Source organism: Myxine glutinosa, chromosome 7, assembly GCF_964187855.1.
Source record: "Myxine glutinosa chromosome 7, kmMyxGlut1.1, whole genome shotgun sequence".
Lineage (NCBI taxonomy): Eukaryota > Metazoa > Chordata > Myxini > Myxiniformes > Myxinidae > Myxine > Myxine glutinosa.
In genome coordinates, this window is record NC_136267.1 from 157,920,180 (window position 1) to 157,939,054 (window position 18,875).

At 45.5% G+C, this 18,875-nt stretch overlaps 1 protein-coding gene across 7 annotated transcripts in view; it reads right to left on the minus strand.

Annotated features, from left to right (window-relative positions):
• Positions 1–18,875, minus strand: part of CCDC93 (CCC complex scaffolding subunit CCDC93) — a 107,192-nt gene that overhangs the window by 45,982 nt on the left and 42,335 nt on the right. For 4 of the 7 annotated variants that reach the window (XM_078782460.1, XM_078782459.1, XM_068123469.2 and 1 more), the window contains 2 exons: positions 6,705–6,741; positions 6,427–6,534 (listed from right to left, as the gene is read on the minus strand). In XM_078782460.1, the coding sequence (XP_078638586.1) occupies positions 6,427–6,534; positions 6,705–6,741 (145 nt within the window). Of the gene's footprint in view, positions 1–6,426; positions 6,535–6,704; positions 6,742–8,335; positions 8,354–18,875 lie in introns of all 7 variants that reach the window. The other 3 variants (XM_078782457.1, XM_068123468.2, XM_078782458.1) reach the window with 1 other exon arrangement.

Below are 18,875 nucleotides of genomic sequence, written 5' to 3' on the forward strand. Positions count from 1 at the left end.
TACAGCTGGCCATGGGAAGTACCCGGCATTGCCGGTCGTAAATACCTCCGTTAATATATATATATATATATATATATATATATATATATATATATATATATATATATATATATATATATATATATATATATATATATATATATATATGTATATATATATATATATATATATATATATTGTAACGGATTTGAGAATCCTGTTTGTAAATATCACCCTGTGTAAATGTAATGATCCTTGTAAATACCTCCGTTAATATATATATATACATATATATATATACTGTATATATATATATATATATATATATATATATATATATATATATATATATATATATATATATATATATATATATATATATATATATATATATATATATATATATATATATATATATATATATATATATACATATATATATATATATATATATATTAACGGATTTGAGAATCCTGTTTGTAAATATCACCCTGTGTAAATGTAATGATCCTTGTAAATACCTCCGTTAATTGTAAAGGTCAAAGGTCGTCCCCTTAGTTAGTCCATCGCATGCACGTAGAAAATCATATACCCTTCTAAATAGTTATTTACTTATTATGTGTTCCAGTTTAAGGCTCTGTTGCCCATTAGTTGACACTGCACTGCACCGAATCGAATAAGATAGGATCCCTCCGACACCCCCATGGCCTCCTAAAAAGTGCCAGTACGGCGGCGTTCGCCACGACTGCTTTGGGCGGTTTTCTTCACCCCAAAACTCCATTACGCACGTGGTCAACTCGGGGGAGAAGGGCGTGGCCGGCCCATCGTCTTCAGAAGGTGGAGCCAGGAAAGCCCCGAACGACCAACCACAAATCAGTGGGTATGGCTTGGTAGGGCGTGTCATATAACCCGCGGCGCGACGCCCCCACCTCAGATGATTGAGGGAGAGAGATTCGTAAGGGGCCAGACGAGAGAGAGAGAGGACGAATTGCGAGTCCAGTTGAAGGAGATGAGTGAGGAGTCCACCGCAGCTGAGTCCACCGCAGCTGAGTCCACCGCAGCTGAGTCCACCGCAGCTGAGTCCACCGCAGCTGAGTTGAGTTGAGAAGGAGTTGAGCTTTAATGGCATTTCGACCCGGGGCTGCGAAGCAACGCCGCCGTACGAACGAGAGTGAGGAGGGTCGGCGGCTGCTCACCTCGAGCCTTGCCGTTGACACGAGCCGGACCCGCACCCTTCCAGCCCGGTGGTCCCACCTCCTCATCCGTCCAGCCATCCATCTCCTGCCATTCCTGTCATCATCCCCGTGTAAGTCTGACTGTCGTCTGTTTGTCCGTGTTGTCCCTGGGAATAAGTAAGACTGTATAGATAAGTAGAATTGCACTGTGTCTTCCTCTTCTGTAAATTATTTTCGTTTCTTTCCTCCTCCTTGGTTTCTTTGGTTTTGTGCAATAATTAGTAATAAATTCCTGTTCTTCCTTACTCTGCCTTCTTTTCTTCACATCCGTTCGTTTTAGAGGTTTCCATCATTGAACACCTGTGGCACGATTTGGCCAACGTTTAGAATCGGGTCTAGTTTTTGTTAATGGTTCGAGCCGCGGGCTGCTAATCCGCTCGGCAAATAACATCTTGTCCGCGGTCTCGAACGAGGTTGCCCACCTGCCTCGTGGAGGGAGCGGGGCGACTTCAGGAGCGGAGACGGCCAGTGAAAATAAAAGGGGGATTAACCCCCCTCTTGCTAAGGGGAAGAGCCGTACTCCGTTTCCGTAACAATATATATACATAATAAGTATTCAACCCCTTTTCTATGACACTCCAAATTGAGCTCAGGTGCATCCAATTTCCTTTTATCATCCTTCAGATGTCTCTACAACTTGATTTGAGTCCACCTGTGACCAATTCAATTGAATGGACATTATTTAGAAAGAATGAATGGACATCCCAACCTGTCCACTTTCTATGTGAGAACCCACAGTTGACAGTGTATGTCAAAGCAGAAACTCATCCATGAAGTCCAAGGAACTGTCCTTAGAACTCGGAGATATAATTGTGAGGAGGCATACATCTGGAGAAGGGCAGAAACAATTTCTCGTGTTGAAAGTTCCCATGAGCACAGTGAGCTCCATCATCAGGAAATGGAAAGAATATGGAACTACAGAGACTCTTCCTAGATCTGCCTGTCCGACCAAACCGATCAACGGGGGATGAAGGATCTTGGTCAGGGAGATGACCAAGAACCAAATGACCACTCTGACAGAAATATAAATTTCCTTGGCTAAGATGGGAGAACCTGCCGGAAGGATGACAGTCTCTGCAGCACTTCACATGTCGAGACATTATGGGAGAGTGGCCAGACGGAAGCAACTCCGGAGAAAAGGGTGCATGACAGAACACCTGAAGTAGTGCAAAAAGGAACGTGAAAGACTCTGAGAGCTTGAGGTAAAAGATTAAGTGGTCTGATGAGACAAAAATTGAACTCTTTGGCCTGAATGCAAAGCGTGAAGTCTGGCAGAAACCAAGCACAGCTCATCCCCCATATAATGCCATCCTTACCATGAAGCATGGTGGTGGCAGCATTATGCTATGGGGCTGCGTTTCAGTGGCAGGAACTGGGAGACTTCCAACGACAGAGGGAACAATGAATGGAGCCAAAATACAGGCAAATCCTTGATGAGAACCTGCTTCAAAGTGCAAATGACCTTAGACTGCGGAGAAGATTTAAGTTCCAACAGGACAATGACCCCAAACATACAGCCAAAGCAACACTGGAATGGCTTCAGAACAAGAACATGAAAATCCTTGAGTGGCCCAGCCAAAGCACCAACGCTCCCCATCCAACTTGACAGAGCTTGAGTAAATTTGCAAGGAAGAATGGGAGAAACTCCCCAAATCCAGGTGTGCAAATCTTATACAGACATACCCAAGAAGACTCAAAGTTGTAATTGCTTCCAAAGGCGCTTCGACGAAGAAGTGACTCGGGGATGAATACCTATGTAAATTAGATATTTCAGTTTTTCATTTTTAAATAATTTGTAAAAATACATTTTTTTCAAATTCCACGTTCACATTATGGGGTATTATGTGTAGAACAGTGACAACATCTCAGTTTAACCCATTTCACATTCTGGCTGCAACACAACAAAATGTGAAAAAAGTCAAGGGCTGTGAATACTTTCTGAAGGCACTGTAACCAACTAGAACGGCACTTGCTAGAGCACATACCTCCAGAAGGCTGAACACTTTACGTTTTGTATCCCACTGATAGGCCGGATCTGGATCCGGTCCTGAACCAAAATCTAATCAACTTGTTCTCGTCACCGAACCAACCCAACTCATTCACCAAATTTTGTCAAAATCCATCCAGGTTTTGAAATATCTTGCTATATATCGTTTTGTCCCTTTCTCTCAATGGTGAAGAATCACTTAAACATTTTGAAATCCTGGTATCCAGATACAGATTTTCATCAAAATGTAATCAATTAGTCATTGTCACATCCCAACCTGTCCACCAAGTTTCATCTGAATCCATCTATAATTTTTTGAGATATCCTGCTCCACAGATAGACAGACAACCAGACAAGCAGGGGTGAAAGCATAACCTCCGTACACCTTTGGTGGTGGAGGTAAAAACTGCTGTTCTGATGCACTGCCAACAGAACTACTGCATCTTACAGTCTGTTTGAGGGAGAAGCACAAAGGCCGCAGCCCTGTTTGCATTTGCATTGTGGACTTAAAAGATCACATGGTATCTTTCTACAAATGTCGGCTTTATGTGCTGGGACCTATCCATATTCTCTGTACAGAGTTTGAAATAAAATTAGCATTTTCCACAAGAAGAGGAAGTGAAAAGATCAAACGCGAGTGACAAGCAATCTGTCCTTTGCAGCTTTGCAGCTTACACGTACTTTCAACAGAAAAACAAAGCTGCAACTTCAAAGTGCTTGAAATTACTAAATGACCCATCACAGATCATTCCAAATTCTTGTCACCGAGAGGTTTAAAATCAATACAGTGCGATTACATCAAACTCGATACGAAATCTGGGCTCTATTCGTACATTCAGCTGTGATTGACTGCAATGTCTTCTCTTCCTGTTAAGGCTGGATTACCCCAAAGCAATGTTGTAGGCCCCCATCTTATTCCGAATCTTCATCAATTATCTCACCGACTCTGGAAAAGCCTCTATCTCTTTGCTGATGACTCTACTCTCTGCCGTGACATCCCTCATCCTTCTGATGAACAGGCAGTAGCTTCTCCCCTTCTCCACATACCTTGACAAAATCACAAACTGGTCAAACACTTGGAATATGTCTTTCAATCCTGAGAAATCTCTCCATCTGTGAGCCTCTATGTGTGTCTCTGTGTTTGTCTCACCCCTCCCCCCCCCCCCCCCTCCACCCCAAGGATCTGCTGGACGCAAGCGATCCAGCAGCAACCCCCTTCTAGTGAAACTGCCTAAATCTAGAACTACTGCTCACCTGCACTCATTTATTCCTCTTTTTCCCCACCTCTGGTACCAACTTCCATACTCTCTTAAATCTCAGTCTTCCATCCAGGTTTCCAAGACAGCTGTTCACCACCATTCTCAAGTCATCCCCCATCCAAAACCATCATCTTTTCTACACCTGCACCTCCCTGGTGTCCCCACCCCACCGACAAATTTGCATGTATGTGTCCATCTTGACCACCCGTTGTGTTCTCCCCTACACCCCATTGTTACCTACATCCCTCATTTGTCTTTTCTAGTTTTAGGTCTAGTTTTTATTTCGGTCTAGTTTCCCCCATTCATCATTCCAAATCAACAAATGAATACTATAATATTCATATTTCAAAATATAATGTTAAATCACTATTGCATCAATATATTATCAAACCAGCGAACCGTTATCATCTGTTCATTTCTGGATTCGCAAGCAATTTCTGCGTCGATCGCATTTCAAAATCAATTGTATTGAGGAATTTCTGACATCTCCTACCTACCTTACGATACCCGCTGTGACCACAAAACGTCCCGCAGGTTATTATATTGCCTTTTAGTAAAATATGCAACTGTAATAGTTATTAAATGCGCCCCCCTGTCATGTGACCAGATCTTCAGCTCTGATTGGTGTATGTTTGTTGGGGCATACAGACAGACAAACGCTGTTATATACGGCATTGATCTACTGGCTACGCCTTTAAAATGTTGACATTGAAAGTTATTTACACAACTTTTGAACTAATGGGACAAAATGGGTGAACAGAACTTTTGAACTGCACTTATGAATAGTGTTACGTGCTCCTCCCCGACCCCCTGGTCGCGGTGTACTTCCGAGCCCCGAGAGGAGTCACGGCAGAAAAATGTGTTATTCTGTGTCAAAAATCAATGGGGAAACCACACCAATTGTTACTAACAAACAAATATTGTATTAAAAATCACACAAGAATAACAGTACAACAATGATAGCAATCAAAAGTACAATCAACATATATCTTATGATGGTACCATCAGCTAATATCAGGTAACTCACTGTGCTCCAAGTGAGTGAAAAAAGAACATTCCCCAATGTCACTATATTCCCGTCTTCGAGCTCAAGTTGATCCCCTCCAGCGATCGTCAGAAAGATGTTGAATCCAAACCCGAATCCCGTTCAGATGACAGGCCCAGTGCCCCAGTCACGCCGCCAAAACTGCACAAAAGCGTATGTGGCCAAAGCGGCAGAAAAGGATCACGCGGCCAACAGCTGCGAAAAGGCGCACTCAAGGCGACTGGGAAATTCACACCCTCGGGTATGAATGTTTTACCGCTCCAAATCGGCGAACCTCAGGTTTGTCTTCAAAATTCGCGTTGCACACACACATCCCAGATAGGCGTCTGAATGGTGAAAACGGCTGACACGAAGCAAAGACCTTTCGCGATGAGCAAAGCGCGCGAGTCAAAATGGCTGACAGCTCGTACTTGAGACGTAATGACACAACGATGATTCCTCGGAAACCAACGCCAAACCTGACACGCAGGTTGATCAGGCACAGCGATAACAACCCTATCGCAGGAATCCCTTTCCAGGAAACCCAAAGTTCACTCGTGACTCTTGCTCGACAACGTTCGCTCAGGATGAAGAAACGACTCGCTTCTTCTCCGACTTCACTTCTCCGACTTCACCTCTTTTCTCTCCTAGTCATCTTCCGGTTTTTCGTCCGGTTCCCGATCCGGTTTCCTGTTTCTTTTAACATTAACTTTTAACTTTTGAAACTATAAATATCTATTCCCTTTAAATGACAACAATAATAATACATGGAATCGGAAATATTTACAGTGGATGCAAACCACCACAATGGAAGTGACGAATCCGTAACAATAGGTTCAAACTTTTTTTGGAATATCAAATACAAAGCCCTTCAATTTTATGGTACCAGGAAGTAAGTGCCACACCAGCTATTGTTATTCTTCTTTATATCGTCACACTTACCTCTTCAGCCTCCCTGGTGTACTCTTCATCCTCTTCTGAATGTTCTGTACCGTCTCCCATCTCTGCTGCCTTATCTCTCGCTGTGCCTGTTCCTGTAACACTTTCCTTCTGTATGAATGAAATGATCGTTACAGGAGGATAAAGGTTTAACAAGACCAAAAATGTATAAATAGAAAGTTTTGTTTTTCTGCATGGGGGGAAATTCTTACAAGGTTGCATCCAATCTCTTTTCATCAAAACATTATGTAAATAAAGCAAAATGAAGAGGCCACACTCACCTTATCTGTGCTCCTAAGCAAGCTTAAGCCATGCCTCCTAGAAAATGAGAACATGGTGTTTTCTTTAAAAAAAAAAACATAATCAAGAGATAAACCTGCAACAAGAGTATGAAAGGCAACATGCAACTCAGCTACAGTAAAAGGGCAATTAGTGCAAAAATTATTAAAAGACAAAATGATGAAAGTGAGGTGGGGGAAGGGCAGGAAGAGGAGGATTTGTAGTTAGAGTCCCCTCATTTAAGAAGGTAAATGTACTCGCAGCACAATGACAGCAGTCTGAAATAGTCAAGGCTCAATTTTTTTTATACATGGTCAAGGCTCATGGAAGAGCCAGGACACAACAGACCAGGAATCAACATAACAAAGGGAACAGCAGGAGAAAGCGGCAACACCAACACATTTAATAAAGCATCAGGCAGACCATTTTGCACATTCAAATTATACTAATTACAATAGATCCTTTTTCACGCGAGCTATCATCGCTCCGCTCTTCCCATGCAAAATAACTGCATTTACAAAATCAAACAACAAAAATAAAAATCAAATAACAAAAAGTATCAAATAACAAATAATGAAATAACAATAAAAATCAAATAAAAATCAAAAAGTTTAAATAACAAAATAAAAATCAATTTCATTATTTAGAATCCTGTTCATTAATATAATATTGTTTATGGTTTTTATGTAAATTTTCATTGAGATTTTTATTTCAGAGTTTACACTTATATAAATTACAATTTTCAAATGTTATATATTGATTAAGGTTTTTTTTTTTTTTACGGACGCACTTACATTGTTTTTTTTTTACCGTAAATTTTCATTTACGGATGCTTTTTCGTTTTTTTTCATTTACGAACATTATTGTCATGTTAATTTCACAGCTTACAGTTACACAAGTTACAATTTTCAAATGCTAGATATTGATTGAGGTTTTTTATTATTTTTTTTTTACATATACTTTTATGGTTTTTAATGTAAATTTTCATTTGCAGACGCTTTCCTATGGTTCTATGATATTTTCCGGTGTACCAGCTTCTATGTCCATCGGCATGCCAAATTTCAGCATTCTACGACAACTGGAAGGTACCGGACATGAATATCAGATATCTATTACATGATGTATCCCTGGTGTTGGGCTAGCGGCTAGGGTGCCGGCTTAGGATCCTAGGATCGAATCCCGGTCGATCGCCGAATTAACGCCAGGGGGGTTGACTCAGCCTGTCATCCTTCCGAGGTCGGCTAATTGAGTACCAGCTCACTGGTAATTCCCTGCTTGTCGTTAAAGGCGGCAAAAAGGGTTGGCGTCAGGAAGGGCATCCGGCCGTAAACCATTGCTTCAAAATGGGGACCGAAAAACAACAACAACCACAGTTCCAGAAAAAGGCCAACCCCCGCTTGCGGGGAAAAATGGCCTCTAAAGGTGGTTTTTTTTTTTTTTTTAATTACATGAGAGGGATTTGAAATTAAAGGAGACTGTTAATCCAAACAATGTTAATGTCCAAATAAAGCAGACTGTTAGAATCACCATATTTTCTGTGCCGTGTTGTTAATGCATGTCTGGCATAAACCTCCAAAAACAGCCATGCATTGGAGCAAAGATAAACTAAAATACACACAAGTACAGTACTCACAAAGGCAGATCAAAAACCCTGAATACAACACCGAGGAAAAGGAAGTAGAGCAGAGGTACTGTCAGAAGAAAATTGACTGAGTCAAAAGGAGAAGCAACTGGGGAAAAACTTGTTTAAGAAATAATAAATGACAAATTCATCTGAAAACCAACAAATAGATTCACAGTAAAAAATATACATCGTAAAAGTTTGCATTTCTTTTTTTCTCTTTTTTGTATACAATGTCGAGGCTCGGGAAAGAGCAGGAATACAGAACAGAATGGAAAGAACACTGGAAAGCGGAGAAACATGGTAAAGGCCGGGCAGAAGGACACAACAGGGGGACACTTGGAGGAAGAAAAACATTGGGAAGAATGAGAGCTATGGGTGAGGAAGGAGGAAACATGAGGTGAACAGGTGGGATACAACCTCACACAACAAGAGGGGTAAGGGGAAAACTGGGGATTAAACAGAAAATGAAAGAGGGCGAGAGAGAGTGCCAAAAAGGCATTAAGCTGGGTTAATGAGGGTAGAAAAGATCATGAGTATATATATACTGAATATATATATATATATATATATACTGAATATATATATATATATATATATAAATAAATAACTGTAAGAAATAGTAGAAACTCCACAGTACGAGCAGGGCGTCTCATTTGCATTGAATAAATAATCGTTAGATTAAATAAGACGCGGACGTAGCTTCAGGACGTCGATCTTTAATTGTCGACAAGCTTTCGACCAACAAAGGTCTTCTTCTGAGTCGTCCCCAAGTTCCCACTTCCGTTGAACTTGGGGACGACTCAGAAGAAGACCTTTGTTGGTCGAAAGCTTGTCGACAATTAAAGATCGACGTCCTGAAGCGACGTCCGCGTCTTATTTAATCGAACGAATATATATATATATATATATATATATATATATATATATATATATATATATATATATATATATATATATATATATATATATATATATACTGTATATATATATATATATGCATACATACATACACACACACAACAACAACAACAACAACAACAACAACAACAACAGGTATTTTAAAGCCATTTTCCCTGCAAGAGCGGGGGTTAGCCTTGCGGTCCCCATGACAATCTTCTCCATTTTGCCCTATTTTCTACATCTCCCCTTGTTAACCCCCTTGCCCACATTTCTTCTTCGACCATCTTTAGCCAAGTCTTTCTTGGTCTTCCCCGTCCTCTACTTCCTTCTACATTTATTTCCGTCACTCTTCTCAACCAGTCACTTTCATCCTTCCTCAACACATGACCAAACCATCTCAAACTGTTTCTCTTCACAGCATCCATCACAGGCTCTATTCCCATCATCTTTCGCAATTCATCATTTGTCTTCCTCTCTCTCAACGATACTCCACACATCCACCGAACCATTCACATTTCCACCCTTTCCAGGCTTCATTGCTGCTCTACGTTCATTACCCATGTCTCTCTCCCATAAATCATAACACTTCTCACACATGCAGCATACACCTTTCCCTTCAGCTTCAACGACACTCCCCTCCTCACCAGCACGCCACTCAGTTCCCGAAACGTCTTCCATGCACATCTCACTCGAGCAACCGTTGCCGAGTCTGATCCACCTTCTCCATTCAGCATATGCATATATATATATATATATATATATATATATATATATATATATATATATATATATATATACATACATATATACTGAATATATATATTGTTACGGATCCCGGGGGTCGGCGCTCCCCTTATCAAGTGGGGGTTAATCCCCTTGTCTTTTTAGCTGGCCGTCCCGAGTCCTGGGAAGTTATAACGCTCCTTCCGGTCGGTATTTTCTAGGGTCATTGGTCAAGGTAGTCCAAAATACCTACTTACTAACCCGACCGTAAAGCAGGGAAATAACTACCGCTCGAACCACGGATAAGATGGAGAATGCCGAGCAGTTAGCAATCCGCGATCCGAGCCGTTAACGATGACGAAACCCGATTCTGAGCGGTTCCTAATCGGGCCACAGGTACTCAATTGAGAGAAAGGACGGATGCGATCGGATTAGGGAAAACCAAGAAATAACAAGGTAATTTATTTACAAATATACAGAAAGAAAGAGGAAACAAAAGGATGTACAGGAAGAACAAGAAGAAGCAGGACACAGGGCAGTCTTATAAGTCTTATTCTACGACCCCAGACAAACAGACACACTCACACGGGGATTGAAGCTGGTAGGGTAGAACAACAACAACAACATGCATTTTAAGGCCATGTTCCCTGCTAGAGCGGGGGTTAGCCTTGCGGTCCCCATGACAATCTTCTCCATTTTGCCCTATTTTCTGCATCTCTCCTTGTTAACCCCCTTGCCCGCATTTCTTCTTCCACCATCTTTAGCCAAGTCTTTCTCGGTCTTCCCCGTCCTCTACTTCCTTCTACATTAACTTCCATCACTCTTCTCAACCAGTCACTTTCATCCTTCCTCAATACATGACCAAACCATCTCAACCTGTTCCTCTTCACAGCATCAATCACAGGCAATATTCCCATCATCTTTCGCAATTCATCATTTGTCTTCCTCTCTCTCAACGATACTCCGCACATCCATCGAACCATTCGCATTTCCACCCTTTCCAGCCTTCGTTGCTGCTCTACGTTCATTACCCATGTCTCGCTCCCATAAATCATAACACTTCTCACACATGCAGCATACACCTTTCCCTTCAGCTTCAGCGACACTCTCCTCCTCATCAGCACGCCACTCAGTTCCCGAAACTTCTTCCATGCACATCTCACTCGAGCAACCGTTGCCGAGTCTGATCCACCTTCTCCATTCAGCATGTCTCCGAGGTAGCAAAATGTTTTCACACCTTCCAGCTTCACGCCATCTCCAAGATCCAACTCAACATTTCCTCCATCTGCAGCTCCCTCTGTGCACACCTTACATTTGAATGTAGCTGCCACACTGGTTAATGACCCTCTCAGACCACTACATTTTTGATGAACCCACTCAGCACACATTGTACATTGAATGGAGTTCACTCCGACACCCTTCCTGCACACAGCACACGGCCACTTCCCAGTTCTTTCCACCTCACCACATGCTTTACCACTTGCCATCACCTTTGTCTTTCCGATATTCACCTTCAGACCTTTTGTCTCCATACATTCCTTCCACTTGTTCATCTTTTCCTTCAGTCCATCCATACTTTCCGCAATCAACACCAGATCATCTGCATACAACAACTCCCACGGTAAACCCTCCTTTACGGTCTGAGCCAGCACCTCCATCACAGCTACAAATAGTAGTGGACTTAGTACCGACCCCTGATGCACTCCCACCTTCACTTCAAACTCACCACTGTTCCCGTCCTTCGTCCTTACAGCTGTACGTGCTCTTTTGTACATTGCCATCACTATGATCAACCATTCCTCCACTCCTAACTTCCTCAATGCCCATGTCAATACTTTGCGTGGAACCCTATCGAATGCTTTCTCCAGATCAACAAACCCAAAAAACAACTTCTTCCTCTTATCCATGTACTTCTCCTGCAACTGCCTCACAATGAAAAGCGCATCTGTCGTTCCTCTTCCTGGCATAAATCCAAACTGCATTTCGTCGATCTTCACTTTCTTCCTTATCCTCCTCTCCAACACCCTTTCCAATACCTTCATTCCATGCTCCAATAACTTTATCGCTCGGTACGAGCCACACTCCAGAGGGTCACCTTTCCCCTTGTATAGAGGGCCTAAGGTACTCAGTTCCCAATCCACTGGAATGCGGCCTTCTTTCACCACCAGATTACAGATCTCTGTCATTCTCTTCACACCCCAACTTCCTGCTGCCTTCAACATATCTCCCACAACTCCCGTCGGCCCTCCCGCTTTTCCACTCTTCATTGCTTTTATCGCTTCCTCAACTTCCTTCTCAGTTATCTTCTCTGCCGGTCCTAAAACTGGGTTACTCTCTATGTTGCCATCCCATTCATTCTCTGTATTCAACAGCATTTCCATATATCTTTTCCCTCTTCCTTTAATTCCATCTGGGTCGACAACGATTTGTCCCACTTCATCCTTCAAGCAACTCACCCCCATCACATCACACCTCTCTTTCGCTATGTGCTTTGCAATCCTGAATACTGCTTTCTGACCCTCTTCCGAATCCAAGCGTTCTCCGAACATTTTCCTACATGCCTCCTGCGCCTTTGCTACCTCTTTCTTTGCAGCCTTCCTGGCTGCCTTATAACTTTCATGCTCTGCTGTTTCTGCTCCCGTACCCTTCGCCTTCTGCCACTCTTTGAACTTCTTCCTCTTCTCGTCAATCCTCTTTCCAACCTCAACATCCCACCACCATGTTTCCGAGTGCCTCGGTGGTCCTTTTGTCCATCCACATACCTCACCAACGGCTCCCAACAGACTAGCTTTCATTGACATCCAACCACTTTCAAGCTCAACCACATCATCCTCTACCCTACTCAGCCTCTCTTTTAATGCCTCCCTTACTGTCACCTCTTTCAACCTCCACACCATCATTCTCGGTTGGTACTTCATCCGCCGAGCTCTTCTCGCACCTTTCACCCTTATGTCGCAGACAACCAAGTGGTGCTGTGAAACAGCCTCCTCCCCCGGGATCACCTTTGTGTCCCGGAGGTGCCCCCTATCTCGCCGACGCACCATAAGGTAGTCAACGGTTGTCGTCGACCCACCTGACGTGTATGTAACAAGCTTATTGTCCTCTTTCTGGAACTGAGTATTACAAATCAACAAATCAGCTCCATCAGCTCCATCAGGTGGAAGGTCCAGGAATATGGTCCAGGCTCCAGTCGACTCCGTCCAGGCTCCGGTCTCGCGGGCGAAACCCGGCAGGCAGCTCTGCGTATCGTTGGACGTGAGCGGAACTTACATATGGCGGGGGGGAGGCTCGTGTCCTTTGCACGTAATAAACGTATCGTCGTGTCAAATGCTCTCTCTCTCTCTCTCTCAAGTTCTCTATTCAGCACCAGCGAGTGAGTCCTCCTTTGTCCAATGTGCGCTCCGTATAGGCTTTCGCAATGCACTCAGCGCTCTCTCATCAAGTCCACAAAAAGACGAAGTCAGTGCAAGTCCGTGCAAATGTTAGCTTTCACGAGCCTCGACTCTGTATACAAAAAAAAAAAAAAAAAAAGTCCGTAGTAGGTCTTTTCGCTCGCGCTTATATATCGCGAGCCAAGATCACTCCACGCGCTCCAAAACCACACCCGCCAGCGATCTCACCTCAGCCCTGGTTGGTTGGTGAGGGCTTACCGGCCACGCCTTTGACGGCTGGTTGACAGGCTACACCTTGTTCTTGGCGTTCCGCCCCCTTTTTCCTCGGGCCGACCACATGGTCAATGGCGTCGTTTGAGCAAACGCTAAGGCGGCTGCTGCTGGCAGAGGCGCGTAATGGCGGCGTTTGGAGAGGGAGGTCGCAAAATGGACGAAATGAAGTGGGACCTACTCCTTATTTAATTGATGCAACGCAGGTTCAACTATTGGAAACACGGCCTTATCTAAAACACATAATAATGAAATAACTGAGTTCCTATGGTGGCCTAACTAGGGGTGCAACCTTTAACCTTTAATGTCATATTTACAAGTGATTATTTATTTACAAAAGTGTGGGTTCTAAAACCGCAACAATATATATATACACATATATACTGAATATGTATGTATGTATGTATGTACGTATTGTCGCGTAACCGTGATTAACACCACAGTTACGGATGACCGATTTGCGAGACTTTAACTCCCGAGGCGAACACTCAATGGCGGACTCAAGTTCAACACCAACGCGCGGAATGGCGGGGCGCAGCGAAGGCTCCGCAACCTTATCTATTAAAATCAAACACCCAGGAAAACTGCGTTCAGATATTATGTACAAAAAGTAATATAAGGGTTTATTAGGAAAAGTAAAGCCAGTGAAAAAGCCCGCCGGTAAATCTAATAATTCTAATAAACCTAAATCGGGACGTCCCCACACGACTGACAGCAAACACAAACGAGGGAGATTAATCACGAAAATAACACGTCCCGTCGTTCAAAATATACGCGGTGATCGGGCTTATCTGTCTTTGTCGTCTTGTATTGTTGGTGTCCAGCACCGCTCCTTCCGGCCCGATCGCACACCACGAGGCCCCTCGCTCCAAGCACCACGCGTCCGACGCAGGCCAGCGGCTCCACTTGACCAGGGACAGGAAGGACTCCTTTCAACTCCACTCGACTCGACGCGGGAGTGCTGGCAGCCAAGTGCCAACGAACTGCTCAGTGCCAACTGGGTGTGCTCTCGTGTGTCTCCTGCGACTCCCTACAACCCGAACTGCACTCGAACTGCGACTGGAATGGCGTGTCCTCTCCAACTCTCCACCACCGCTCAACTCTCTGGTGCCTGCCTGCGTCTCCCAGTGCCTGCCACGAACTCAACTCAACTCAACTGGCGAACTCGCTCCGTGTGACTTGGGACTCAACTGTCCGCGTCTGCTCAGAGAGACTCAACAACAACTGAAATGGCGTCCGACCGTCGCCTATATTGGTGGCCGATGACGTCACATTGCGCACTCCTCAGCCAATCAAAGCCTCCCGCGACTCCTGACATCTCCCCCGTTACGCGACCCTGCGGTCCTGGCATAACACGTGCCGGCCAGGTTTGTAGGCCTTTGGAGGTGTACACGGTGGCGGCCAATTGTGGTGGTGTTTTTGACCTGGTTTCCTGTCAATTTAATACGAAGTCCTTGTCAGGGAAAGGGGGATTATTTAATGTTGCGCTAAGGACCTAACTAATGTTTATGTGGTTTGCAGTGCCATAAAGGACAAAGGTTTGATTACTAGGTGATACTCACAGGGGCGTTACCTTTAATCCCTCGCTATTTAACACTCGGACCTCCAGGTAGATCCACAATCATACATCTTACCCCGACAAACGCCTAAACATCAAGAACTTATTACATGTAGAGTCCCTGTCACGACAGCCGAATACCTACCTATTCAGATCTACCTAGCTCTAGATGTTGCATTACCAAATTCATAACACAGCCCCCCCCCTGGAACCGTAGCTCCTGCAAGGTTCACCGCAGGGCTACCATTCCAGCCTTAACACTTACTGTCACACACTTAATTAACCTATGAAATAAATCAGGAAGGGCTGTGGGAAGTGAGTCGGACTACCTACCTACACTTCCTTAACATGCTGAACCCCTTAACCATCATGCAAGTATGTACATCTTCTTCGTTGTTCCTGTGGAGGGAGGAAACAACAACACACAACACTAACTTAACCACAAAACTTAACCATCTTTCCAAAACTCAAAACTCTAACCTTTGTACATACCCCGGTCTACAGACCGCGTCCCCCGGTGGATGCCACAAGACACAACCTCACCTGCGGGGCCATCCCCAATGCATCCCACTAAATTTCCACGGGCCCTGTCCAGATGTTACAGGTGAGTGACACGGCTCGGTGGATTTCGCCCACATTCATGCAACACAGACCCCTTAACCACTCATTCTCATTTCATAGGTCATCAAGGCATTGCAAAAATCAACGAAGCACTTATTCCCAATACACCCCCTGCAGGACCATGGCATTGATGTCATTCACGTGTGTGTGCATTCCTCAACTAGGCAGCGGGGAGGTACCGCACAAAAGATGGTGGGGGCGCATCAGGCTGTGGTGCCCGCAGTCCCAAAAACAAGTCAACCGACTTACAAATTCATTGCCCCCCCCCCTTCACCTCTTGGCCCCATGACAGCCCAACAGCCCCTTTCCGCCGTTACCTCGCCGGTGAGGGTCTCCACACACACCAGGCTCCTTTGCCTCCTGCTTTCGCGCAGCAACACGGGTCACCGGGGGACTTCCTCACCCCGCGGCGCCCAACCAGACCCTCCACCGACGAGCTCCAATTTCCAGTTACCACCGGCTGCCAGGGGTAATTGCCGCAGAGGGGGGCCCGCAGGCATCGCTCCTCAGAGCTTGCTCTGTACCTGCGGACACACACACCTTCCCCACCCACAAGACCCCAAAACACACTTCCTCCCCCGCTGCCATTCAATTCTCCACACAACTCAGCACAATTCAGTACAATTCCATAGATGGTGTAAAAGGTGTTACAAGGCTTGCCATGGCCTGCTACATGTGAAATCCCCCTTCACAGTTCGAATCATTGAATCCTTACACATTTCCATTAGCACATTTCCAAAAAGCACAATTATCGCCCCTCATTATCTCCAATAATCATCACTCACTCTCCAGGTTCCACTCTCACGACCACATCAAAACACCTAACCACAATACAAAAACATACGCCACCCACAAGACACTGTGGCTCCCATTCCATCCCCTCACCGGCCATGTCATCACTCGCTCTCACCTCCCAACTCCAAATTACATGTCCCCAATTTCCCAAAGCAAATCCTGAAGCCTGGGACAGTACTCCTCAAAACACTCACCTCAAGTGCAGGTAGTTGCAGGTTGGTCAGGTTCAAAGGTGCCATCCACCCATACAATTCCCAAAATTTCACATTGGGCCAACCAAATACTTCCAAATTTCTCTTTTGTCCCCACTACACTGGCAGGTATGTGGATCCGCATCCAACGGTGATCATCACTACACAACTACCTGTGGCCACGACAGCTCTGCACCTCTACCGTGCAAGGGTCACCGGGACAAGGTGAGCAGTCAAAACGCCAACATGGCCCATGAGTGTCCATAAGGGTGCGACCCACCATCCATCCTTCGGCCCCCCTGCGAGGAACACAGCTGCAGCAGCCCCAGCTGGCCAATGTGGTGAGCACTTGCTGCCAAAACACACACTACCGCACACACAACCTCGGCCCTGGGGGGCACGGTCGCAGTGCGTGGCATCCCTACAGCCACGTCCCCTGCACCTCCCCATCATCCCCCAGTCCGACTACAGAACTGCAGCCCCCCAGTGCTCACCCACACTTGACCACACCAAGGTCCAGTCAACAGCCATGCTCCACCAGGAGACCCACCCAGAAGACATGGTCCACACACCTCGGACACGCACAGCACCACGTTGACCCTCAGGCTACACAACTACATCCCCATCATCCCGCGTCCCAAATATCAGCACAGTTGCCCCCGCAACCAGTTGAAAGCTGTGTCTTGCTACCCTATTAATTTCATCACAGCCTCCAACACTTTGGTCTACACACCTGGATCAATAATGGCGTCACTATACAGTGTCCACCATGGCATTTCACAATCCACCCTTAAATTTGCATCTAACCCACAGATTACCCATGCCAAACATTTGTCACCTTTTACTAACCTCACCAAAGAAGGATGCTTTGCCATACACATGCCAGCCGAGCATGGCCCATATGCTCGGCTCGTTACACATCTCCCGATTCACATCCCCATGGCTCTCTTCCCAACCCGAGAGTCCATAAATCACAACGGAGCATCTGTGGAAGGTCACTCACACCATCACGTTCCACAGATGCCCCAATGGTTGTCCGGCAGGCTATCTCCATCCCTGTCCATTCGGTTTGACCCGCGTCCATAGACCAACCACCATGCCAGGTCACCACATGCTGGTTGTCCCAAAGTCTCAGGGAGAGGGTGTCAGGTCGCATGCCCGGGTGATCACTACATCAGGCCCAAGCTGGCCATCTGCGGTGCCACCACCAAAGCGCGACCCACAACACCTCCCCCCAGTGGTCCTCAATATTTGCCATCCCAGGCTTGAGAAACCACCTCGGACCTCCCTGGAGGTCTTAACCCCCACCAGGGTCCGGTGACCCTGCCGGCCCGAGCCACCAGCTCGGACGGCGCCCCGACGGACAAGGGACGCCACACTCCACCAGACCCCCCGTGGGACCCAGCTCGTACCTCGACACCCAAGGCTGGACCCCACGTCCAAATCTCGCCATCACAGCCCCCCAGCTGGCTGGCATACCCAAATTTTGAAAGGGGCAACTTTTGCCCGAGGCCATCACCCATGACCTCTCCATATCCAGATCCCGCAGCCCGGGGACCAATCCAAACCATGGCTGCTCCAAATCAATTCCCCATTGTAATTTTATTTTACAAATTTTCATTCCCACTGCCATTCCGCAGCTGCAGGGAACAACCTCTACCACCGGTTGTTCTGCCCCTCCCTGCAGTTGATCCAAATTCCCTACAGGGACCAAATCTCCAGAAGCTCTATCTCCCGATCCTCCAAGATCCAAATCCAGCCCGGAGCCAACACACTCCCCCAACTGGTTGTCCAATTTTGGAGCCTCTGTTTCCAAATAGCAGTGTACAGTGAGCGTCCCCTCGGTCATTCCAACCACCTCCTTGGACCAACTCACCTCTTCCCCCAGACTCCTTTGGGCCTGAACAAGCTCTACCTCCATGGGACTGTCACAGGTCTCCAGCCGCTGGATCAAATCATCCTCATCATTACAAATCATTCCTGGCCCCGCCAGGCTTTGATCAATATCCCCAATAAATACCTGGTCCGGCTCCATTGCACGGACCCCCAAAAACTCTACCCCCTCTTGCTCCGCACCACCGCCCTGGTGCTGCACAATT